General features: G+C 41.5%; 1 protein-coding gene across 3 annotated transcripts in view; it reads right to left on the reverse strand.

Annotated features, from left to right (window-relative positions):
* The window catches only part of PIP5K1B (phosphatidylinositol-4-phosphate 5-kinase type 1 beta), a 223,954-nt gene that overhangs the window by 16,235 nt on the left and 179,852 nt on the right, over nt 1-27,867 (reverse strand). For 2 of the 3 annotated variants that reach the window (XM_040356933.1, XM_040356928.1), the window contains exons 13-14: nt 26,524-26,668; nt 8,052-8,166 (exon numbers count right to left, since the gene is read on the reverse strand). In XM_040356933.1, coding sequence (XP_040212867.1) covers nt 8,052-8,166; nt 26,524-26,668 — 260 coding nt within the window. The remainder of the gene's footprint in view (nt 1-8,051; nt 8,167-26,523; nt 26,669-27,867) is intronic. The other variant, XM_040356941.1, reaches the window with a different exon arrangement.

Consider the following 27,867-nt stretch of genomic DNA (forward strand, 5'->3'; position numbering starts at 1 on the left):
ACCTAGAGGAGAAGCCCACCTTAAAAAGCTCAGGCTAGACTTCTCCTTTAAGTTTTACTGATTGTAGATACATGCACTGTTTTAATAAATAAGCCTATTGATGTTTTGTTACGAAATTAAAGGGTCACTAAAGGAAAAATGTTTTTTTGCTGAAATGACTGTTTATTGGGTATAGAGACATAAAAGTTAACTGATTCCTTTTAAAAATTATTAAAAATTGAATTTAATCTATCATATAATGTGCCTCTAGTTTCACTTTCGGTTTTAAAGGTACATACATGAAGTTCCGGGTGAGAGGTGAGTCGGGAAGACTCACAGAACAAAAACAAACAAATCCAGGGCAGTGTTTTGTTTTTAAAATGAATCTGATTGGTTCTGAGGAGTTTTAGACACACAGTAATGACAGCTTAGACCACCGTGAAAATCTCCCAGTACCATGGTTATAAGGAAACAGGCAACCAGGAAGTGTGGAGATCACAGCAGAATTACAGCTACTTCAAAGCAAAAACTAACAATGAGGACATGAAACCAGTACTGCAGTAAGGTAAAGGAAGCTATTTAGCTAAACAATTTTTTTCCTTTAGTGACCCTTTAATGAATTGTCTGAATATCAGGAAACGATTTAGTTCGGATTTACATAACAAGTGGCCTTTAATAGCTGGCACACTTCTATGATAATCTGACCCTTCAACGTTAACATGAGGCCTGCGTTACTAAAGGATATGCACATAAAATGGTGCATCAATTATGTGTGGACATCCAAATCATATAATTGCATTATTTACTATGCTGGCTCTACGGTGATATGTGCCCAGAGTTTATTGCATAAATTAATTTACTAACAAGTTGGTCAAGATGTCTGAATGTATCCCGGCAAAGCCTAAACGTAACATGATTTTCTCAAATGTCTATCTAACTGATGTTAACAATTTTAAATGTGAATATCTTGTAAGAATAAAACTACATCAAGTGTGCATGACTATTACTAAAGGAGATTATAAGAAGCCCTTGTTTTTAAACAACCAAGGCACGGTTCACACTCCAAAGTTGCGCGATTTTGGGTGCAGCTTTGGAGTCAGACTTTGATATGACTTTGAAGTGACCTTTACACTCTCTGGCATTGAAGTTGCGTCAAAGCCGGATCAAAGCAGTGCACGAACCTTTTCTGAAGTTGCAGCGACTTCAGTAGTGTCAATTGGAACAAGTCTCATAGAGATACATGGCATGTCTAATGTCCTGCGACTTTGAGTCTCACAAGAGGGATGCTAAGTCGCACTAATGTGAACTGAGCCTAAATCATACACAGGTGAAAGGTTAAGCACCAGCAGCTTGCATTTATACGCTGGCCTGTTGCTTATGAAAGCATGGCTTACAGTTTTTTGGTGCATGACACCTGCACATTTCATTCCTATTACCATTGAACAATGGTGATCATTTTTTTCTGTGGGACCCATAGCAAGTTGAAGGTATGCTCCATATACAAATAATCTTTGATATAGAAAATAAAGAATATCGAGAACTGGGGAAAAAAAATACATAAACTGGAAACAGACTAATGACAGCCAATAGCACTGAAACTGGTACCCATGCCTAGCACTCAAATTCCATACTTAACATGATGCCTTACTTATGCAGGCATTCCCCAACTGCAAATACTCACATTACCTTCCTACAATGTAAACTACAATTTGCTCTATTTGACACAAAGTTCTCCACTAACATGTGACAGCTCTGGGTCAATCGCCAACACTGTTGCATGAATAGAAGTAAAGTGAGTCAGAAGCTCCTCCCTGCATGGAAGTACCAGGTATTTTGGGCCAGATCCTCAAAAGGGATACGCCGGCGTAACTGCTGTTACGCCGTCGTATCCCTGTTCCTAACTATGGAACTGATCCACAGAATCAGTTTTCCATAGTTAGGCAGAAGATCCGACATGTGCAAGGGACTTACACTGCCGGATCTTAGGATGCAGTACATCCGCCGCTGGTGGCATTTTGCGTCGAAATGCCGCCTCGGGTATGCAAATTAGCACTTACGGAGATCCACGAAGCTTTTCAGCTTCGTTTTTTCTCCGTAAGTTTTAGTTTGCAAACGCAAAATTAGGGCTGCTTTTACAAAGTGTAAACTGTTTACACCATGTAAAAGCAGACCCTTCTGTCCAGCGACGCAATTTTTTTTTTGTTTTAAATTTTTTTTTTCCGCCGTATCTTTTTTTTTTCCCGACGCAACTTTATTGACCTGTCGCGACCCACAAAGCTCGGCGTAACGTAATTTCGCGCTATGCACGTCGGGAAAATGACGTCACGAACATGCGCAGTACGGCCGGCGCGGGAGCGCGCCTAATTTAAATGGGAATCGCCCCCATGAAAAGAGGAACGCCTTGCGCCGGCGGAATTTAAGTTACACAGCCAAACATTTCTAGGTAAGTGCTTTGTGGATCGGGCACTTAGGTAGAAATTTTAAGGCAGTGTAACTTAAATGGGAAAATTTACGTTACGCCGGATCTTTGTGGATTACCCCCTTTCTTCTTTCAGGTCAGCTGAACATAGCAATGGAGAAGTAAATAGATGGAAAAAAACACAAGTCTGCTTTAGGCTGGGTTCACACTGATGCAAATTGGATGTTGGTTTCCCCGCATCCAATTTACATGACAGGAGACTGTGACCGACTCTCTTTGGTGATGGTCCACACAGCTCATGGGCGGCCGTGGTCCGAATTGAAAAAGGGGCCCTGTGCGTCTTTGGCTCTGTTTCAGGTGTGAGTTCAGGCAAAAATTCGGACCTGATTCGGACCTGAATCGGTGACCAGACAGGCACCAGACCCCCTGCTGTGACCCGTGGCTGCATCAGTGTAAACCCAGCCTTATGGTTTGCAATTTATAAATTAAAAAAAATATATAGTACTACATTTGTTGGTATCAGCAAAAACCCATTTACCTTTGCTCTAGTTCTCATAAATCAGCCAGGCAATTGGAAGCTGAGAGTAAAAGAAGGATGCAGAATAAAATACTGTCGCTGGTCTACATATTTAAAGCGGAACTTCAGTTATTTTTTTCATCTTTCCATCTATTAAATCTTCTGCCCTTGTTGTTTTACCTTTGGATAGTAAAACATTATTTTTTTCTGCCAGTAAATACCTTATACAGCCCACTTCCTGTTTCTAGTCTGAAAAAAAAGCCTAGGCTTATGACATCATGCACAGCTCTCTCTCACTCTCGTGAGAGTTTTTTGCGAGGAAGGGAGGGGGGGGGGGGGGTTGAGTCATAAAAGGGCCAATGAGAGGTGGAGGTGTGCCTCTGTGTGTCTGTGTAAATCCAGGAAGTGAACAGGCAGCAGCTTCAGCCGCCCACAGTTAAAATGGTTGCAGCCAGACTCAATGGAGGGAGATTTCTGAAGCATATTTGCCAAGTACAGAATCACAGTACATATAAAATAATATGTATAAAATAAGTGGTTGGAAGGAAGCTTCAGAATGGCAAAGATGTTTTTATCACAAATTATATGAGCAGACTGCAGTTCCTCTTTAAAGCATACTTTTCAGTCTCTTGCTGTATAATATCCCAGGAGACACAATCTACACTAGACTGATCAGTGTTCAAACTATTTTAGCGTCGTCCTGCAGTAAATTTGGATATGGCAGGGGAGTGCTATTTGACTAATGCTTTTCTTGGAGCCTCTCTTTATTTGTTATTCAAACCTGACTTCATGCTAGTAAAAATAAGGAAGGAACTTGACTGCCAACACCCATAATATCCTGGAACACACGTAGACAAGAGCAATAGAAAACATTTGCAGATTAACAGCAGGGCGTTGGTTAACATTTTCTGTGGCATCACACTGTATTATCTCACAGCTCCAACTGTAGCATAGCATGGACTCTTCTGACAAAGAGAACATACCAGAAAAATACACAATTGAAAAGATAAGTACCAGCCAGTATAAAAGCGGCATCAATAGTCTACCTAGCACAGCAGAGTGAGAAGAGTGAGACAAAGCCAGGGCATGATGAAAAGCAGTTGGTGTGCACAGCACTTTACACAGGCCCTGTTTTGTTTTTATACAGGTCACTAATCCGGCTCCTGTTAGCAATTGTGATAACTAGACAGAACTATCAAATTGTGAAAAAGCAGTCACAATGTCAAATGGCAGTCATGATCTTTAGGAATACAGAAGTAGGGATGGTAAATAATTTATAAATTATAAGCTTATTCAGTAAAGATTTCTTCTTGGAAATTCTTAAAGTGTAAGTCCACCCTAATACTAAAATTCCTGCATCTACAGCCCTGCACATTCTAACCCTAACCTATTTAGCCCTGTAACATAAAAAAATCAATATACATACTTTTTCTGAAGCCGATCCGACCTGATCTCCAGCTGCGGAAGCCCTGCAGAGGACACAGCTGACAACCGCTGTGAAATGAATGGGAAGTGACGTCACCCACTATGGGGCTTCCATTGTCAGATGTGTCCTCTGCATCCGCCTCCGCAGCGGACAGCTCAGCGTGGGATAGGGTCAGATTGCCTGCAGAAAAGGTATGTATACTGATTTTTTTTCTTTACTGGGCTAGTTAGGTTAGTGTTAGATTGTCCATGCACACTGAAGCTGATAAAAGCTATAAAAAAACGCCAGTAGCTTTGCAGGGAGCCTTTCAAAGTTTTTTTGCGTTTTTGCAATAGCTTTAATCAGCGTTTTTGAGTGTAGCTTTTTTCTTTTACTTTTTTTTATGGATAAAAAAACGCAAAAAAACGCTAGCGCCAGCGTTTTTGAGCGTTTTTCCCTGCCGAAAAACGGCACTTTGAACGCAAATTTCGGGCGATCAGAAAAAAGCCAATAAACTCCAAAGCTCATTAACACTAAAAAACGCCCAGGTGGGCTAACATAGAGTTCAGTTTATGGGCTTTAAAAAAAAAAGCCAAAACGCCAATAAACTGCAGTTTATCAGCTTCAGTGTGCATGGAGCCTTAAGGTGGACTTCTACTTTAAGGCTCCATGCACACTGAAGCTGAAAAAAGCTATAAAAAAACACCAGTAGCTTTGCAGGGAGCCTTTTAACGTTTTTTAGCGTTTTTGCAATAGCTTTAACCACTTAAGGACCGGACCAATATGCTGCCTAAAGACCCAAGGTGTTTTTACAGTTCGGGACTGCGTCGCTTTAATAGACAATTGCGCGGTCGTGCGACGTGGCTCCCAAACAAAATCGGCGTCCTTTTTTCCCCACAAATAGAGCTTTCTTTTGGTGGTATTTGATCACCTCGGCGGTTTTTATTTTTTGCGCTATAAACAAAAATAGAGCGACAATTTTGAAAAAAATTCAATATTTTTTACTTTTTGCTATAATAAATATCCCCCAAAAACATATACAAAAAAAAAAATTTTCCTCAGTTTAGGCCGATACGTATTCTTGTACCTATTTTTGGTAAAAAAAATCGCAATAAGCGTTTATCGATTGGTTTGCGCAAAATTTATAGCGTTTACAAAATAGGGGATAGTTTTATTGCATTTTTATTAATTATTTTTTTTTTACTACTAATGGCGGCGATCAGCGATTTTTTTCGTGACTGCGACATTATGGCGGACACTTCGGACAATTTTGACACATTTTTGGGACCATTGTCATTTTCACAGCAACAAATGCATTTAAATTGCATTCTTTATTGTGAAAATGACAGTTGCAGTTTGGGAGTTAACCACAGGTGGCGCTGTAGGATTTAGTGTACACTTAGTGTGTGTTTACAACTGTAGGGGGGTGTGGCTGTAGGAATGACATCATCGATCGAGTCTCCCCTATAAAGGGGATCACTCGATCGATGCAGCGCCATAGTGAAGCACGGGGAAGCTGTGTTTACATACGGCTCTCCCCATTCTTCAGCTCCGGGGAGCGATCGCGACGGAGCGGCTAGAAACAAATAGCCACACCGTCGTCCCGGATCGCTCCCCGAGGGAACCCGACCGCCGCGTGTAGCGGGGGGGTCCCGATCGGACCCCCGACCCACGTCTAGGCAGGGACGTACAGGTACGCCAATGTGCCTGTACGTTCCATTCTGCCAACGTATATGTACATGCGGCGGTTGGGAAGTGGTTAATCAGCGTTTTTGAGTGTAGCTTTTTTCTTTTTACTTTTTTTTTTCAATGGATAAAAAAACGCTGGCGCCAGCGTTTTTGAGCATTTTGCGTTTTTTTTTTGCCGAAAATCGGCACTTTGAACGGGCTAACATAGAGTTCAGTTTATGGGCTTTAAAAAAAAAAAGCCAAAACGCCAATAAACTGCAGTTTATCAGCTTCAGTGTGCATGGAGCCTTAGTGTAACAAATAGGAATTCGCTCTGCTGAAGGCCATGAGTTGCTACCATCATCATTAAGCACTGTAGGCCTTTTCCTGTGAGCAGCAGGGGAAAAGAGCGGAGCTACTGTTATTTGTCATGTTGCTATGTGTGTTTTAATTTACATAAAGAAAATAGTCATCACATCATCATAAAATTCTGAGCTACTTAAGAACCAGCAAATCAAGGACATATTCTGTGTATAAGAGGCAGCTCTAGCAGATCGTTTTCACTTTAAGCACCAACGGTTGTGTGCCTACAGGCTCCAATGATGGAAATTTGGACTTAGTTATTTCACTTAAAGTGAAGCTTTCCATTTCTAAAGAATACCAAAGCAGTAGAAAAGTCTTTGTATTAAACAAAAAAATGGGCCCACATTCAAGTTTAGGTCATAATATACTAGTATTCGGTGTCAAGAATAGTGAAGCTGGAGGGGCGGAGCCTGTACAAAGAAAAAGGTTGCTTTAATAATACTCTTTATTGAATAAAGGTTAATAAATCTGGATGCACTTAAGCTGGCCATACATAATACAGTTTTCTTATTCAATTACCTTTAGATTTATCTTCAGCTATGTAGTGCAAAGGCCTGCCTGATTGCATACACATTGAAAGTGTTTGAGTTTGACCTCAAATTATATGGTTTTGGTAAATCTGAATGAAAATTGTACAAGAAAATTGCATAGAAATGTATGGCCAGCTTATTCTGTAAATGTAGTACTATTCGTAGGGATGGACTAAGCCACTCTGTGTACAGCATGTGAAGAAAGATGTCCTTATCATGTACATGTAAAGGAGGCTTTAGTATCTATTTTTCTTCTAGAGAAGCATACACATGGTTATAGGTGTAGTCAATTTAATATAATGGAAATACAAATATACTGCTAAGATTAATTAAAAAAACTCATTGTAACATAAAGAACTGCTGAAGTGTATCTCTGCTCTCGTTTTCATAAACAAGCTTTTGTTAGATCACTCAGAACTATCGGCAGAGATCTCCTCTACATCTCGGTGCCCAAGAAGATCCGGCATGGTGGCCGGGCCTTCTCCCACAAGGGTGCCGTTCTATGGAATAGCCTCCCTGTCGAGCTCCAGGAGGCCCCTACTATTCCGGTCTTCCGCGGGTTACTGAAGACTTGGCTTTTCACGCAAGCCTTCCCTGTGTAGCCTCTCTCTTCCACCCTTTCTGCCGCTCTGTGCTGCTTCTGGTTCCTGGGTCCTCTTTTCCCATGCGCGTCGGGGTAAGACCGCGCTATATCAAGATACCTCTCGACTCAACTTAACGCAACTCAGCTGGTAAAAGCACTATCTTTAAGTTTTTTAGGCTCCATGCACACTGGCTTAAAAAACTTTGCTTCTACAGGACTTTTGCGTTCTGCCTGTAGAAGCAGCTCAATGTTATCCTGTGTGTCCATACACATTAGGACGTTAAGAGGCATATTTCTGTTTAGAGGCAGAAAAAAAAAACTTCTGGTTGGCGTTTCTGATTGAAGCTTGAAGACAGAAAAAACATAAAACTCTCCTAAACTCGTCTAGACTTTGTACAAAGAATGTTCCTTCTGGTCCCCTCATTCCTACACAGGAAAGACCAATGAAGTCTGCTGAAAATGATGGCATTAGTAAATGACAATATATCTTCACCATCTTCAGTCATTTGATTTCTCTTGTTATATTATAAAGGAAAGACACACAAGTATAGCTATAGCCTATAGCTACATGATAAGAGAATACTCACTAAGTAGACATCAAAGATGGAGCCATTATCATTGTCCATTTCTATCGTGCTCTGTTCGGATGTCTGGTATGCACTGTCTTCAAGTGTGAATGTTGAACTCGATGGCAAACCTCTTCTAGAAGCAGAAAGCAGTAAGTCAGAACATACATAATCCAAAAGAATGTCCATCTTATCTAGTGATGCAAAGGAAACAATGTCTGGTTATTACAGCTCAGCAATAACTAAGACAACTCGGCTAAACGTATTGCTTTCCATACACAAAATAATAATTATTATTATTATTAAGGTACTTATATAGCGCCGTCAATTTACACAGCACTTTACATATACAATGTACATTCACATCAGTCTCTACCCTCAAGGAGCTTACAATCTAAGGTCCCTAACTCACATTCATATACTAGGGCCAATTTAGGCAGAAGCCGATTAACCTACCAACATGTCTTTGGAGCGTGGGAGGAAACCGGAGTACCCGGAGGAAACCCACACAGATAATGAACAAACTATCAATTATCGATTGAAGAGTTTAAAACTCTTTCTTTGGAAAGTGGCCATTTGGCACACTAAAGAAGATCGGTTTGGTTGAACTTGCATTTGCTATACTTAATGTCAACCATGCATAATAAACTAACCATTGATCATAGATTCAGTAGTTTCAAACTCTGATCAGTTTGGTTCAACACAACCTGGATTTTTGTTTTTAATTAAATTCATTATTTATTTTAAACCCTCCATTTAGTGCAACTGATAACATTCTTTGATTTAAGTGACTGTTATATCAAATCACTGTATCATTACTTTTATGGCCATTGTTTGACATCTATTGTCCTGCAATAATTTAAAGCTGAATTCCAGGTATAGTAATTTTTACATAAATATGTTAGTGCCATACCTATGGGATCCCTGTGGAAGTTGGAAATCACTGCAGTATGCACCACTACTACAGTGATCCCCATTAACTTTTGCGTCCCATGCCCCATTATTGGCTGCCCTGCTGCTTTGTGAATACAGGAGATCTCTTGCTCGGCATGGGCAGCGTTCTCTCAGTGAATGCAAAGCTCTTTGATTGAATGAGGTGAATAAGCGGGGAGGCTGCAACGTCATAATCTCCACCTCTTTGTATTCACAGAGAAAATACAGTGTTCTCTGAATAGTGCCTAAGGCCCCGTACACACGACCGAGTTTCTCGGCAGAATTCAGCCAGAAACTCGATTGGAGCCGTATTCTGCCGAGAAACCCGGTCGTGTGTACACTTTTGGCCGAGGAAACCGACAAGGAACTCATCGAGCCAAATAGAGAACATGTTCTCTATTTCCTCGTTAGTCAATGAGGAAACTTGGCTCGCCGAGATCCTCGGCGGCTTCACAAGGAACTCGACGAGGAAAACGATGTGTTTTGCCCGTCGAGTTTCTCGGACGTATGTACGGGGCCTGAGTCGAACGAGCAATCTCCTGTGTTCACAATGCAGCAGGGCAGCCATTCAGCCCAGGACCCAGAAGCTAGTGGAGATCACTGTAGTAGCGGTGCCTACTACAGTGATTTCTAGTTTTCTGGCTAACGGTCCCATTTACAAGTGTGGGTGGAGCATAATACAACAAAGATATCTGCCCCACTGTTAATTCCAATCATTTAAAAAGAACACATGCATGTACATAGGTAATGTGAGCACCACATAGTCATATAGCAGCTGATATATAGAAATACTGTACATACAGGAATTTGGTACCCAGAATAGATTAATGAGAAGGAAAGCAGAGCCAAACCCTGGTAAAAGGAGGAGGAATGTTTCAGAGATTCTTGAGAAAGGGGTTTTCTACACCCCCGAAACTTTGGGTACTTTCTCATTATTATATGTTCTGGGTAGCAAAATTCCAGCATGTATTTCTGAACTTTAGCTTGGATACCTGCACCTATTGTATAATGGTGCTTATATGTAGAATACAAGTTTATTGCAAAATCATTTTTGTTACATGATGTGCTGTATAATACTATCCCAGTGAAACTTGTTATAAATACAGGAAGTGAATTCAAAATTTTTCCAAATGTAGAAAAAAAGTTTGGGATGGAGGCACACTTTAGGAGGTGGATTGGCCAATGTCTGCACACATGACTGACTTCCTTAATTTATGGGAAGGCTATCTATAAAACATGGCAAAGTATTCCATTAGCTAGATTCAGAGAGACTTAGGCTGGCGTATCAGTAGATACGCCAGCCTAAGTCTGAAATTGCGTCATCGCTAATTTAAGCGTATTCTGGTAAATAGATACGCTTAAATTAGGCTCAGATACGAGCGGCGTAAGTGTCTTACACCGTCGTATCCTAAAGTGTAATTTGTAGGCTGACCGCTAGGTGGCGCTTCCATTGCGGTCGGCGTAGAATATGTAAATCGCCTATTCACGAACGTACGCCCGGCCGACGCAGTACAGATACGCCATTTACGTAACGCATTATCAGGCCTAAAGTTATTCCATCAAATAACTGGAATAGTAATGTTAAGTATGGCCGCCGTTCCCGCGTCAAAATGTGAAAATTTTACGTCGTTTGCGTAAATCGTCCGTGAATAGGGTTTTACGTCATTTACGTCCACGTCGAAATCAATAGGACCGTGCGGCGTACTTTGCCGTAATGCACACTGGGATATGTAGGCGGACAGCGCATGCGCCGTTCGTAAAATACCTCAATCACGTCCGGTCAAGCTCCATTAACATAAAACACGCCCCCCTCAGCTAAATTTAAATTAGGCGCCATTACGCCCGCCCGATTTACGATACGCCGCCAAACCTTAGCAGGCAAGTACTTTGTGAATCATGTACTTGCCTCGTTAACTTACGGCGGCGTAGTGTAAGCACGATACGCTACGCCGCCGCAAAGTTAGGACGCCCTCTCTGAATCTAGCTACATAAGTCTATCTACACTGCCTCTCCTAAGCCCCTTACACACGGACCGAATGTCAGGTGGCATTGGCCGGGTCGGCTTCTGTTGAAGGGGCATGACTGGAAAAGGTCTTCTGACCGGCTCCCGCTCAGCGCTCTCAGCCAAAGGCCAATGACTGAAAGCACTGACCAGAGCGTTCTGGCGGGGGGGAGCCGTCTACCTGTCAGAACACAACAGAACCAGAGGAGATCTCTGTACTAACATTGGATAATTAGTACAGCAGCTCTGACCTGATCTGTCAGTTTTTATTTGTTCAGCCCCCTGGGCAGTGTGTACCAGGCTTTACAAATGTATGTGATTAGAGAGAGCAGTAGAAAGAAACATGGCAATGACAACACATTTTTCTAACCTGTACAACAGATTTTTCCACCAAACTGCAGCTGGCTGGAGGTTCCCACAGATATGAGATTGCCTTCTACTGTTCAGGAGTACCTTAAGGCCTCTTTTACACTTGCTTTGCTCCCTGAAGAACAAACCCTTGGCCAGCTAAGGCTGGGTTCACACATATGCGGCCGTGGTTTCAGTGCGGCACTCTGGTATGGTTCTTTTCACTGGTTCAGGTATAAATCTGAAATCGCATCTAAACCGGACCCAAAAACACACAGGACCCTTTTTGAAACTGCACCGCACATGTGTGAACTGGCTCTATTGAAAGCCGGTCCAAATCACATGTTATGCGAATTGGATACAGTTAAAAACACATCCAATTCGCTTATATGTGAACTGAGCCTTAAGCAAAGGCGTTGAATGATGGTAAAAATACAGTTCAATTGCAGGGTTTTACCACCTCACAACTGCAAATGTAAATGAGCCCTAAAAATTGATTAATACATTCATTTTGTTCACAATCCTAGCCTATGTGATGGACACAGTCCACTGGTGACAGATGTCTATGCTGATCACTAAGGCATGAAAAACAAGCTTAGTCTGGTAATTGCCCCTTTCAGCTGCTCACTCCCTAATTTACTGATAAGGGTATAGATTAAAGAATGATGAAAAAGCATTCTTAGTAGATAATACACAGTAGATAGCTTCACAATTAGCATATGTCACATGGGCTGGCTACTGATATCTTGGCAGCAATGAATAATAAACCCTCACAGATGCTGTTACTAATACTCTGCTTCAAAACTTCCCTGGTTTTAAGCCTGGTTCACACTGATGCGAATCTGATGTGATCCGAAATTCATAGATTTATTTGCATGCCATCTGAAAATACATTGTTTTCTATGAAGGGCATTTACTTCGATGCAGTGTCCTGTGCAGGATGCAGTGCAAATTTACTCTCCAGCTATTCCCAGTCCCCTCCAAAATTGTGCTAAATTTGCACCTGTCACAACAGAAACCGCACTATGAAATCGCATCAGATTCGCATCAGACTTACAAAACGTACGACGGCACTATAAAGGGGAAGTTTGATTCCACTGGCGCCACCCTTGGGCTGCTTTTACTAATCTCATGTTACTGCGTGTTAAGTAAAAGTTTGGTAAGAGACGATTCGCGCTTTTCAGTCTGTTACAGCGTGACGAATGTGCTATCTCCATTACGAACGCTACTTTTACCGAAGGTGCGCTCCCGTCTCATACTTTATTCTGAGCATGCACGGGTTTCTAAGCATACACACAAACGTGTTTCTCGTCGCAAACCACCCCAACGAGAAACAGGACGAGGAAATTGAGACTCCCGACGAGAAAAAAGAGAGCATGTTCTCTTTTTTTCTCGTTGAGATCCACGACAGTTTTTACAACGAAAAACATACACACAACTGTTTTCCTCTGCAAAAATACTCTGCCAGGAAAACGGTCGTGTGTCTGAGGCCTTACATGTCCAGGGTGCCCGCGATGTCGGCAGCCGAAGCCGAGCAATCACTTGGGTCTCGGCTGCCCTGCCGCTATCCTCGGTGAGGGAATCAGGAAGTGAAGCGTTGCAGCTTCACTTCCCGGTTCCCTACTGCGCATGCGCGAGTCGCGCGGCACTATGTGAAGGGGCGGATGTCTCCTGGGATACACACAAGGTCCCGGAAAACACCGCTCCCCATTTCCCAGGAGGCAGCGTGAGGAGGAGAAGAAAGAATACCACCGCGGACGAGGGAGGAAGTGGCAGATTAGGACGATCTGCCTAGTAACAGGCACTTCTGGTAAGTATAAAAAAAAAAAATCGAATTTTTTGTAGCCTTTTTGGCTATTTTTTTTTTTTAGGGTAGACCTCCGCTTGAAGCCCTGGAGGGAGCGCTGTGTGCCAGTAATTGTGACTATCACAATTGGGGGATGCTATCAAATGTATCCAGTTGCGAGAAGTAGGATTTTTCCACCATTGGATTTGGGTGTGCAGTTGACCACTGTGGCGTAAAGGAACGATTTGCATGGCCCCGTCCACTATCCTGATTTTGGAGTATGTGATGGAAAAAGACATGTGAGTACCATTTGTCATAGGAAGGCTTTACTGCACTATATGAAAAGCGAAAAGGATGAATAGTCCCCAAGTCAGATATTAAAGTGTTGACTGTAAATGGTGGGTAAACCTGGACAAACCCAAACAAACAATTATGCTGCTGGAAAATCAAAAATGTAACCACGCAGTGTGAGAATAAAAACTATGAATTTTGAGTAGATTTATAATTCTAATGCCAAGTACAGATGATTGGACATTACGACAACAAAACAGTGGATTTTTTTTCCAACGGATTTTGGCACAAACTTGTCTTGCATACACACGGTCGCACAAATATTGCCGGAAATTCCAAACGTCGAGAAGTACGACGAGCCGAGAAAAATTAAGTTCAATAGGCAGTGCGGCACTTTTGCTTGATTCCGAGTATGCGTGGAATTTTGTGCGTCAGAATTGCGTACACACGATCAGAATTTCCGACAACAAAACTTGTTGTCAGAAAATTTGAGAACCAGCTCTCAAATTTTTGTTGTCGGAAATTCCGACAGCAAATGTCCTATGGAGCATACACACAGTCGGAATGTCCGACAACAAGCTCCCATCGAACATTTGTTGTCGGAAATTCCGATCGTGTGTACACGGCATAAAAGGTCATTTCCAGGAAATTGTGTATTAACATGCAGGGATATATGTCCTCCACAAACCCCTTGTAAGCAGCATTAGGGATGTTGGGGTCGGGGATGTGGGGAACAACTGCATATTAACATAATAATTAACAAATTGTAGTTTCCTGGAAGAACAATTTAACAAGTAAAAAGAAAATAGGTTTGTTAAATATTTTTACTATTATTCATGTAGATCAAAATGAATGGGAATTTGTTCATGTAGACGTATGGTATCAGGGAGTCACTTGTAAAGTGGATGAGCCAGTTTTTAATTGGTAACCATTCTGCAGTTACACTGTGATGTGTTTACAGTCACATCATGCTTATAGTACAAGTGCCAGCAAAAACGGGTTAATTTCTCCTACAAGGACGTTGCATGTAACTGTATTGAAAACATGAAAATTGTGATGTCTAATTATATCTGTGGTTTTCTGGAATAGAATTACCAAGGTGAAGGGAACATTATAATACAATGGTCACCTCTACCAACATGCGTATTGATGGAAATGTCTAGAATCTTTGTATGCAATTTCTTTGCTATGTGTAAAGTTAAAGACTAAAAAAATTAAATACAATTAAATGCACCTATAAGGTCAAATAAAAGTTCTGCAACTATGCTGGCTTGGTTCTCATCCATTACCTCCTAACAAATCCACAGTGGATGCTATATTTATATGAAGAAGGTAGGTTTGAACAATTCATTGTATTCTGCAGTTTACAGATTGGTAATGAGATGGAATATATAAAAGGCCTTCGAATATTCTTGAACATGTATTAGTTCCAACATCATGCAAACGGAGAACTGCTATGACGCTAAGTGCAACATAGAGCTAGCATAGCCAAGTCACAGTGAATGGCTGGACAGGAAGTTTAATGCTTGTGGATGAATACACAACAAGCTGATTTTAGGAGTTATTTTGGTGTCTTCAATTGTTTTAAAAAAAAGTACCACAGAATAGCAATGCAAAAAAATGGGAAAAAAAAATTGTGAGCTATTGTTATGATTATTCCCCATTGATCTTCTCTCTAGTAATTGTTATTAGTGATGAAAATGTTCCAAAGCTATTATGTTGCCACTATCATCACATGGTTTGACCACACTTATTATATTTAATCGGTTGAACTCAACCGGAACAAAACTAAAGTGTTTTCATAAGGCCAAGCTCTGTATGAGTGTTTCTGTTTTCCAACCCTCCCTTGGCAAACAGAACCTTATAGCTCAACATTCACACCACACCGCGATTCTGCCCACGCTTCAGAAACGCCGCAAATCGAGGGACGCCCTTGCAATCCCTGTTACTTTGAATGGCACCAAATCGTGGCACCATTCTGCCGCAATTATCCCCCGATGAATCATTCATTTGAATGACACCACAAATCATGGTGCGGGTCTGCTTAAAGATAAAATGTGCTGCAATCGCAGCAATCCGCATCGTGGGAAGCTCATGAACTTTTTTTGGGCGACATGCTTCCCGCAATGCGGATTGCTGCAATTGCAGCACGTTTTAGCGTGCGACAATCGTGGCAGACCGGCACCAAGATTTGAGATGTCATGCAAACGAATGGCATCTCAAATGTGAGTTCTGCGATTTGTCATTTACACATCGGTGCTGTCAAATTGCGGGCAGATTCGTGGCAAATCTGCCCGTGATTTAAAACGCTGTAGTGTGAATGCAGCCTATATCGGCACAAGACATTAATGGACCAAGTGACACGCTATGTAGAACTGTAATGTTTTGTTAACAGGTTTAAACATTCAGAAAAACTGCTAGCTAAAATTTCTCATCATCAACACCATCACACCATCTTTCACAGTTTGACAGGGTATATTTGAATATCCATGGGATTACAGTTCGGAGCTCCTGGCTATTGTTCTTACCTGTTGGGTGTTTTTTTAGGATTAAAGTTAGGTGGCTAGAAGTTATATACCAACAAAATTAGAATTTGAATTCAGGCTCAATATAAACAGCAGAAGCCAGTCAACATAAACCTATAGATGGGACTCCAAGTACTTCCCATCAGAATGCAAAACCATCAAAGACAGCTACAGCCATAATGCACAAATCTGATCTAGGAAGAATATTAAAGTGATACTAAAGACTCAGTTTTTTTTAGTTAAAAATAACAAACGTGTATACCTAACGTATACCTAACTCCCCTGTGCAGTGGTTTTGCACAGAGCAGCCCAGATCCCTCTTCGTTGCTTCTGCCCTCTCCCTTCTGTTGAGCACCCGAGTTGAGCCACAGCTCCCTGTGTCCTTTCAGACACGGAGCTGCGGGCCGGCCCCGTCCCCTTTCTCTCCTTATTGGCTGACTGACATTGATTGACAGCAGTGGGAGCCAATGACGCCACACTGCTGTAGGGGATTTCCGGGCAGGGGAGAGACTCTTGCAACATCGCTGGATCCAGATGTGGCTCAGGTAAGTATTGGGGGGCTGCTGCATACAGAAGTTTTTTTTTATCTTAATGCATAAAAACCTTCTGCCTTTCACATTATATAATGTCCTGGTATCTTTAAATACTGTATTTGTAATAAAGCCATCAGCCTAACATCAAGGTATTTGAGGGAATGACAAGATACTGTTTTCAGAAATGTGTCTGTGATAAAGGTATCATAAGTGACAACCAGTATGGATTTTTAAAAGACTATTCTTGTCAGACCAGCCTGTTATCATTCTTTGAAGGGGTAAAACCGGCCATAGACGGTTCAAATCATGTACTGTATGGGCAGGCTGAATGTACCCAAGTTGATTGATCTATAAACTTGCCTGTTTAATTTTACATGTGACTATTGCTAGTGGCTATTATAGTAATTCACTGCTCTTGGGACCCGTCAGCGCCGGAATAACGCAATGGCTCCGCAGGAGGGATTCCTCCTTCAACACTGACCTTGGTTGCAGGAAAGAAAATCATGCCATCTATGGCTGGCTTTAATGTCAAATTTAATGGTGGAAGTCCAGCAGATTTAGATCATCTAGATTTTGCTAAAGAATTTGATACTGTAACTCCTAAATGTTTAATGAAATAGTAGGTCTGTTGGAGTTGATAAAATGGTATGTACACATATAGGAAACAGGTTATATGATTGAGTCAAGAAAGTAGTGATCGAAGACTCATTCTCTAAATGGTCTAAAAGTTGTGAGTAGAGTGCCCCATGGTTTTGTCTTGGGGCCAATCCTGTTCCGTTTGTTTATTAATGGTATATGGGAGCTCAATTTCAGTGTCCGCTGATGATATTAAATTATACCTGAAAATAATTGAATCACAGGATGTAGCATCATTACAGATGGAGTCGGGCAGTTACATGGCAGATGAGGTTTATTATTGAGAAATTTAATGTTATGCACTTGGGTGCCATAAATACACATGCAAACTACATATTAACGTGCTGGGAGAATCAGTGATGGAAAGGATCTGGGGGTGCTTGTAAATCACAGACTTAGCAATAGCATGCAATGCCAAGCCACAGCTAACGGTGCAAACAAAATACTGTCATGTATTAAAAAGGCATATATTCCAGAGATAAATCAATAATTTTACCCTTTACTGGTTCAGGCTCATCTTTATGCAGTTCATTTTTATTCATCAATCCTCATAAAATGAATTGTTGAATTAAAAAGACTTTAGTAAAAGGCAACAAAAATAACCACTTAAAGCGGGAGTTCACCCGAAAAGTTAATTTTTAACATTAGATTGATGCTCATTTTGTCAAGGGGAATCGGGTAGTTTTTTTAAAATCGAAGCAGTACTTACCGTTTTAGAGAGCGATCTTCTCCGCCGCTTCCGGGTATGGTCTTCGGGACTGGGCATTCCTATTTGATTAACAGGCTTCCGACAGGCTTCCGACGGTCGCATACATCGCGTCACGAGTAGCCGAAAGAAGCCGAATGTCGGTGTGGCTCTATACGGCGCCTGTGCACCGACGTTCAGCTACTTTTCGGAAAATCGTGACGCGATGTATGCGACCGTCGGAAGCCTGTTGGAAGACTGTCAACCAAATAGGAACGCCCAGTCCCGCAGCCCATACCCGGAAGCGGCGGAGAAGATCGCTCTCTAAAACGGTAAGTACTGCTTTGATTTGAAAAAACTACCCGATTCCCCTTGACAAAAGGAGCATCAATCTAATGTTAAAAATTAACTTTTTGGGTGAACCTCCACTTTAAGGACCAGAAGGATTTGCCCCCTCAATGACCAGGCCATTTTTTGTAATACGGCACTGTGTTGCTTTAACTGAAAATTGCACAGACGTGCAACATTGTACCCAAACAAAATCGGCATCCTTTTTCCCCAAGAAAATAGAGCTTTCTTTTGGTGGGTTTTAGTCAACTCTGAGGTTTTAATTTTTTGAGCTATAAACAAAAAAAATACAGACAATTTTGAAAAAAACGTTTTTTTTTACTTTTTGCTATACTAAATATCCCCCCCAAAATAGAAAAAAGCAAATTTCTTCATCAGTTTAGGCCAATGTGTATTCTTCTACAAATTTGTGGTCCAAAAAAATCGCAATTAGAATATATTGATTGGCTTGCGCAAAAGTTATAGCATCTACAAAATAGGGGATATATTTATGTCATTTTTATTATTGTTTTTTTTTTTACTAGTATTGGTGGCGACATTGCAGTGGACAGATCGGACACTTTCTTCTGACCAGTGACATTTATACAGCGATCAGAGCTAAAAATAGCCACCGAGTACTGTATAAATGTCACTGGCAGGTAAAGGGTTAACAATAGGAGGCGATTAAGGGTTTTAGTGTTCCCTAGGGAGGTGTTTCTAACTGTGGGGGGAGTGTACTGACAGGGAGTAGAGAGAGATCGCTGTTCCTGATCACTAGGAACAGCAGCTCTCTCTCTCTACTTTTCTGACAGAACAGGGATCTTTGACAGATCCCCGTTCTGTCTCTCACTGCAATGATCGCGGGTCGCCAGCAGACATTGCGGCCGCCGGCCACGCGCTTTGGCTCCAGCGTTGTGCCGCGGACGCCCCCTAGAGCACTTAGAGCAGGCGACATACAGCTACGCTGATTCGCGCAGCCGTGCCAACCTGCCGCAGTATAACTGTGGCAGGTGGTCGGCAATCGGTTAACAAGGGGGTGAGGGACCTCAGTTATGTGGATCGATTACAAAGATTGCAGCCATTCACTGTGGAGAAGAGGTGCTTAAGATTGAGGAAAGGGTTCTTTACTGTTAGAGCAGTAAAAATGTGGAACTCCTTCCCCTAGAAATTGTTACTAGTTGAGAATGCTGACAATTTCAAAAAACATTTGGATGTCTTTCTCGGGAGGCAGAATATACATGGCTATGGAAATTGTTTGAGAATAAAAATCACATACATATAGGTTGAACTTGATGGACTGGTATTTTTTTTTTTTTAACTATAAAAAAATATATATATAAAAATCATACTAATTTAGGTATTACATACCTATTCATTTGAAATTCCATGTGGTTACAAGCATTTTTTTTTCTGCAAGCAAACTATACAGCTACTTTATATATTTATAAAGTACGTAGTAAACATCAGTCATATTTAGGGGCACTTATCTAGAGAACCCCTAACCCCTATAACGGTTTCCTGAATCATAGTGGGCATGTACTGCAAGCACAAACTGTTGCTACTTTGCCTACTCTATGCCAACAAGGGTAAGGGTATATTTGCACCAGAGTTAATGCTTGTTGCATTGAGCTATGCTAACAGACGCATAGCATTGTGTTTCAGTAGGCCTGATTTACTAAAGACTATATTTATTCGTGGTTATATTCATGTGTCTATAAAGCAGGGAGGACAAGTCCTATACTACAGTGTTTATTATACATGCACAATATGAAGATGCACACATCTGGTGCAGTATACACAGGATAAATACAGTGTATTGACAATTATAATAGCATTTGTGTCTAATGATTTTGGGCTATGTGACAACTGTAAGCTATTTGGCATCTGTATTTCCTTCAGGAACATGCAAATTGAATTGATAACACTAAGGCCCCGTACACATGGTCGGACCAAACCGATGAGACTGGCCCGTCGGACCGTTTTCATCGGTTCACCTCTGAAGTGGCCGTACGGCCTGATATGTGTACACACCATCAGTCCAAAATCCAATCGGGTCAGAACGCGTGACGTCAAACACACGACGTGCTGAATAAAACGAAGTTCAATGCTTCCAAGCATGCGTCGACTTGATTCTGAGGATGCGCGGGCTTTGAACCAATGCTTTTCTGTACTAACCATCGGTTTGGTCCGATGGGGCAGCGGTCCATCGGTTCGGTTTTGAAGCATGTTTAGAAATTTTGGACCGAAGGAAACCAGACCGATGGCCTATACGCATGGTCGGTTTGGTCCGATGAAAATGAACTTCGGTTCATTGTCATCGGACCAAACCGACCATGTGTACGGGGCCTAAGGGGTTGATTTACTAAAGGCAAATAGACTGATCACTTTGCAAGTAAAGTTGCACTCATTTTCCCTAGTGGTTGTAAAGCCATTGTGCCTAATGGCTATAACCCCCTCTGTTATAGAAAGTTATGTTGCACAGTGTCTTTGTTCTTTTAAAATTATGCAGCTTAATACCTTATTTCAGAGAGCCATTGTGTAGTCATGTAACCTCCCGCCCCTCTCCTACCCCAATCTGAGGACTATAGTGGGAAGGGCTGAGATTTACCTCTGATGTAAGCCCGGACGAGAGCAGCGAGAAGTCACGTGACCGCACAGCAGCACTCTGAAATAAGGTATTGAGCTGCATAATTAAAAACAACAAAGCCACTGTGCAACATACCTTCCTATAACAGAGGGGATTCTAGTAATTATCTGTGGTGACACTGAATAGCAGCAGGAGGAGAGGAGCGGGGAGCAGATTGGCTCTTACATCACTGACCCAGTAGCTGACAGGCAGGAATGGAGGGGGAGAGGGAGAGTAGTGGGATGACGAGGCATGTAAACAGACCATGGTCTCATGGATCAGCAGCCATGATTACCGTGGTCAGTACACACAGGGGGACAAAGGAACAGGCAGGATCAACCAGGTATTTTACAGCATAGAATGGTAAAAATCACACTGCACAAACACTATGCTGTATATTGTGTTTTAAGGGAACAGGATAATTTTTATTTATTTTTTTACAACTGCTTTAAGCTGGCCATGCATGATTAGAAATGTGGTTGGTTCGTTTGCACCCACCTATCTCTGATATGATCCAGTCCTCTAAAAAAAAAAAAAATATGGAAGGGGATCTGTCCTCCTTCCACAGAGAGCAGTTGGGTGTAAAAGGAAAGCGGAATCTGTTTACTCCCAGCCACCCATAGAGTAGAGTAGATTGTGTCCGCTCTGCATAAACTGATCAGTCACGGACCTGTCATCCACCCACTCTGATCAGCAGGGGACCATCGGCCAGATCCCTTCGTTGATCCAAACAGAATCCGCCCCGTTTGAAAGGGGCCTTACAGTTACAATACACAGCCATTGTATATCATATTACCTAAAATCTGTGCTCACTTAGCCATTGTTTTTTGGTATATACAGTTACTTTAATAATAGAACAATCCCCTTACATCAGGAATAGGAAGCATCTATAAATATAGATTCAATTGCTAGATAAACATTCAGTAGCTTCCTTTAATCTTTAAGGAAAAAAGCGAACTTTTGAGGTAAAATATCTGGTAGGCAGTTATTATCTTCTTCCAGTAAATTAAAAAGTCTTAGAAGTCATGTACTGAGTGAATTTTATTCCCTCCCCCAAAATATTCAGTGTCACTACTTTCTCTATGGTTACCATGCCAACCGACAAGAATTCTGCAAATGGGAGAACATTTTGTTTCAGAAGTCTTTTTCTTTCCTGAAGGATTAGTGCTGAAAAGTTAATTTAATTTGGATAATGAGCAGCATCCCTTTGAGAGATGCTGTCAGGTACACTTCAGCTCAAGATGATCAATCCATATTTGGGAATGTACCCAGGATTATGCCTTGCTGCACATTTAACTAGGAGGTGAACGCTTTCCAGTACATTATTGCCTGATCTGATGCATCTTCCATCTATGCACAAGTTTTAGAACAAAAAAATGTGTTGATTTTCATTATGGCTTAACACAGTCCGAAGTATTACATGCTGTGCTTGAATTGCCTTTAATATCTGAAGCACTACATCTACCCATCTACCAAAATAATACATTGGAGAATTCAAGTTTTACAATAAAATGATCCATCTAATTATTGTAATTGTAAGGAAATAACAGGAACTTTTGTAAAAGAAGTAACAAACTGCACAGTCTAACAAATAGATTTTCTTGTAAAGTTAAAGTGGCTTATGTGAAAGGGACATCGGTCCCCAAGAGGAAGGAGGCACATCTGCCTCCTCTGTGCTGCCAGTACCCCCTGCAAGTGCCCACAGTGCTCACCAGTGCCACCTATCAATGCCCATGAGTGCCCCCTATCAATGCTCACAAGTGCCACCTATCAATGCCACCTAGCAGTGCTGCCTATCAGTGCCCATCACTGCCACCCATCAGTGCCACCTATCAATGCCACCTTTCAGTGCCACTTCTCAGTGCCCACCAGTGCCACCTATCAATGCCCTTTAGTGCCACCTCTCAGTGTCACCTCTCAGTGCCCACCAGTGCCGCCTTATCAGTGCCCATCAGTGCAGCCCATCGGTGCCCATCAGTGCAGCCCATCAGTGCAGCCTCATCAGTGTACATCAATGAAGGAGAAAAATTACACGTTTGCAAAATTTTATAACAAAATATAAAAAAATATAATTCAAAAATAAAATCTGTATTTTTAATATTTTTTAACAAAAAATAAAAACCGCCGAGGTGATGAAATACCACCAAAAAAAAGCTCTATTTGTGGGAAAAAATGATAAAATTTTCATTTGGGTACAGTATTGTATGACCGCGCAATTGTCATTCAAAGTGCGTCAGCGCAGAAAGCTGAAAATTGGTCTGGAGGGGGGTTTAAGTGCCCAGTAAGCAAGTGGTTAAAGTCAAAAAAAATTTAATTTTATGTTATACTTACCTGCTCAGGATTTGAACAGAGCAGCCCTGATCCTCCTCTTCTCGGGTCCCTTTTCAGCTCTCCTGATGCAGTAAAAACTTTTATGATGCCATCTCTGCTAGCAGAGTGGACTGGGAAGTTTCCCCTCTTGTGATCATTCAATACCTGTTGCCGAATGTGATAATTGGATAAAAAAATCTAAGAAAACCAATTCCCTTTGGAACCTCACCCGCATTTGAATCGCACAGGATCGCGCTGTGCGTTCCCATGCAAAACACACTACATTTGCGATCTGCAGTTGGTGTCAATAAAAAGTTAGCGACATCCCAAATGTAGTGCGTTTGCCCCCAACAGATCGCATGGTGCTTTTGTACCATGCGATCCGCTTACAGTGCGTTTTAAAAAGTAGTGCACACACTACTTTTTAAATGAATGGGTTAAAATTACAATGCACAAAACCTCATGTGAATCGCACAGGAACCACACAGCACATTCCTGTGTGAGCCAGATGCAGGCATGGTGTGAACCAGCCCTTAATATTATGTAGATATAGATGAGAAAGTGATCAGCTTTATGTAAGTAATCCTACTAGAGTGCTCATATTTTAAAACCTCAAATCTACAGTATGTGTGAGCTGTAATTGTGCATGTATGTGGGGGTGGCCACTGTCTAGATGTGTTTTGCTGATCATAACACTGCAAGTCTAATGCCGCGTACACACGGTCGTTTTATGTGATGAAAAAAAATGACGTTTTTAAAAACGTCACTTTAAATGACCGTGTGTGGGGGAAAACGTCGTTTTATGTCTTGTAAAAAACGACCAAAAAAAATTGAAGCATGCTTCAATTTTATGTGTCGTTTTTCAAAACGTCAACTTTTACTTCACAGAAATTGACCGTGTGTAGCAAAAACGTCGTTTAAAACGACGTTTTTTCATCCACGCATGCCCAGAAGCTAGTTATGAAGCGAGCTTCAATGGAAAAACGTGGTGAACGTAACCTCGCTTTGCTAGAACATTGTGAGAAAAACGATGGTGTGTAGGCAACTTCGTCTTTGAAAATTTAAGTTTCAAAAACGTCATTTTTTACTTCACAGAAAGTGTCGTTTTTTTTCATCACATAAAGTGATGGTGTGTATGCGGCATAACAGGCAGGGTCTGTATGACTGAAAACAATAGATTATCTGTAGTTGCTAATGATATGGAATACCCACAATGCTAACACGGCGTACACATGGTCGGAATTTACGACAACAAATGTTTGATGGGAGCTTGTTGTTGAAAATTCCAACCTTGTGTAGGCTCCATCTGACATTTACTGTCGGAATTTCCGACAACAAAAATTTGAGAGCTGGCTCTCAAATTTTCCGACAACAAAACTTGTTGTTGGAAATTCTGACCGTGTGTACACAATTCCGATGCACACAATTCCATGCATGCTTGGAATCAAGCAGAAGAGCCGCACTGGCTATTGAACTTCATTTTTCTCGCATGGTCGTACAGGTTGTACGTCACCGCGTTCTTGACGTTCGCAATTTCCGACAACATTTGTGTGACCGTGTGTATGCAATACAAGTTTGAGCAAACATCAGTCGGAAAAAAATCCACGGTTTTGTTGTCGGAATGTCCGATCGTCTGTTCACGGCATTAGACTTGGCTCTATGTCAAATAAAATAGCTCGGGAGCAATGATTTATTCACCTAAATAAAGAAGTACTGATGATATAATAATAATAATAATAATAATAATAATAATGTGATTTAGTATTTATACAATATAACCAAAAGATAATTTTGTGCGTAGTATAAAATAAATGAATAAATAAATGGTAGCTGCAGCACCTAAAAACCAATCTGCATACAAGACGTGCTGTAAAATGACAACACAAAATAAGATGCGCTGCCCCTTTAAAAGTAAATACAAAATAGATTGTAAGGGCCAAATTCACAAAAGGGATACGACGGCGTTTCTCCTGATACGCCGTCGTATCCCTGTTTCTATCCATGCGACTGATTCATAGAATCAGTTACGCATAGATATCCCTAAGATCTGACAGGTGTAATAGTTTTACACTGTCGGATCTTAGGATGCAGTACCGCGGCCGCCGCTGGGAGGAGTTTGCGTCGTAAACCAGCGTCGGGTATGCAAATTAGGAGTTACGGCGATCCACAAAGCTTTTTCCCGTCGTTACGTCGTCGCGAGTGTTAGATTTCCGTCGCAAAGATAGTGCACCTTTAACATAGTGTAAAAGTACTCCACCATGTAAAAGTATGGCTGTCTTTCCCGCGTCGCTTTTGAATTTTTTTTTAAATCTTTTATTTTTCCCGGCGTAAATCTTTTTTCACGTCGCGATTCACAAAACGTTGGCGCGTCGTAATTTCGCGCAAAGCACGTCGGGAAATTTGCGACGGGATCATGCGCAGTACGTCCGGCGCGGGAGCGCGCCCAATTTAAATGGTACCCGCCCCATTTGAATTGGACCGCCTTGCGCCGGACCTGTTTACGATACACCGCCGCAAATTTCCAGGTAAGTGCTTTGTGGATCGGGCACTAAATCGGAAAAATTGCGGCGGTGTAACGTAAACCGGTTACGTAAAATTGCGCCCGCTGTACGTGAATCTGGCCCTAAGCTCTTACGAGCAGGGCCCTCTAAATCCTCCTGTATTGATTTGCATTGTAACTGTACCATCTGCCCTCATGTTGTAAAGCGATTCGCAAACTGTTGGCGCTAAATACATCCTGTATAATAATAATAAAAAATTGAGACTTTGGGGGCTCTACCCCCTGAAAACGCTTGTTAAAGAGAATCACGCTGGGCGGGGCCGGCCAAGTGACGTAATCCACTGATGATGGATTCGGCAGTGCCATTGTGTTGAGATCTATGCGGATGTGACTATAGTAAGTGCAATTTTTTTATAAATTACAGCATTTTTTTTACATCATGGGATTTCTTTTGGTTGTTCTTTCCTCCAACAGTATCATCTAAGAATCTTTGCTGGGTTCTGATGGCCGGATTAATTGGTGCCGCGGGGCATCAAGGTGTTTTATGATCTCTTTGTGGGATCAGTCCTTTTGGTAAGGCGCATGTTTAACACTAGTGTGGAGTTGTTTTGGAGCACTTTCACTGTTCCTGCGACGCTAAATGGTCACACCAGAATATTCTCATCTTTTTGGAATTTCTATCTTGGGACTTTACTATTCATTCACTAGCGTATTGAGCACAGTGATGGTATTTTGTATTTACTTTTTAAGGGCCAGCGCAGCTTAATTTGTAATCTAATATCCATTTGTACCGAAAAAAAAAACCTTGGTAGCATTGTTTCAGATTTACACAGCATTGGATTGTTTATCAGATTTTATATATAATTAAGGTTGTTTATTTCACCTATCACGTACACAATTAATATAAACACATGGGTGCTCTCACATTACTGTCTATAATGCATCATAATAGAAAGTGTTGGCTTACAGGATATCAAGCATGTTTGCATACCTGCTGGAATAGCGAATCGTATCTTCATGGTGATACTGATCATCAGCAAATAACGAGGAAGTGGATATAGTTGTTGCTAAGGAAGCAGCTTCAAACAAGGAAGGGGTGCTTGGCACAAGGTCAGGTCGATGCCTTGAATTTAATGCTGGAGAAAACAAAAAGGTATGAGAACACAAACATACCTTGAAGTCATGAATACAGTACATGTGATTCTTAAAAATATTAATTGACTTGAGTGTGACTGTGATCTGGCTGATTTACAGAAATCAGTTATTCATGAGTTTCAGCTGATCCACAAGGATCAGTTTTTTTCTTAAAGTGATATCAAGACCCCTTTCACACTGGGGCCATGGCCACATTAGCACTATAGCACCGCTTTAGCTCTGTTTGCGTCGCTTTAACTGACAATTGCGCGGTCGTGCCATGTGGCTCCCAAACAAAATTGGCGTCCTTTTTTTCCCACAAATAGAGCTTTCTTTTTGTGGTATTTGATCACCACTGCGGTTTTTATTTTTTGCGCTATAAACAAAAATAGAGTGACAATTTTGAAAAAAAAAAAGCAATATTTTTTACTTTTTGTTATAATAAATACCCCCCAAAAAATATATACATTTTTTTTTCTCAGTTTAGGCCGATACGTATTCTTCTACATATTTTTGGTAAAATAAATTGCAATAAGCGTTTAACGATTGGTTTGCGCAAAATTTATAGCGTTTACAAAATAGGGGATAGTTTTATGGCATTTTTATTAATATTCTTTTTTTTTACTACTAAGAGCGGTGATCAGCGATTTTTTTCCTGACTGTGACATTATGGCGGACACATCGGACAATTTTGACACATTTTTGGGACCACTGTAATTTTCACAGCAAAAAATGCTATAAAAATGCATTGTTTACTGTGAAAATGACAGTACAGTTTAGGAGTTAACCACTAGGGGGGCGCTGTAGGGGTTATGTGTGACCTCATATGTGTTTCTAACTGTAGGGGGGCGGGGCTGGACATGTGACGTCACTGATTGCCTTTCCCTATATCAGGGAACAGACGATCAGTGACATTGCCACTGTGAAGAATGGGGAAGGTGTGTTTACACACACCGCTCCCCGTTCTTCAGCTCCTGTGACCGATCGCGGGACACCGGCGGCGATTGGGTCCGCGGGTCCAGCGGCCGCGGTCACGGAGCTTCGGACCAGGCCACGGGTGTGCGTGACCCACGGCTGGGCACTTAAAGAGGATGCCTGTGCCCAGCCATGCCATTCTGCCGACGTAAATGTGCAGGAGGCGGTCCTTAAGTGGTTAAGCTGCACTTTTTGACCGCTAGCGGGGTGCTTTTAACAACAAAAA

Source organism: Rana temporaria, chromosome 1, assembly GCF_905171775.1.
Source record: "Rana temporaria chromosome 1, aRanTem1.1, whole genome shotgun sequence".
Taxonomy (NCBI): domain Eukaryota; kingdom Metazoa; phylum Chordata; class Amphibia; order Anura; family Ranidae; genus Rana; species Rana temporaria.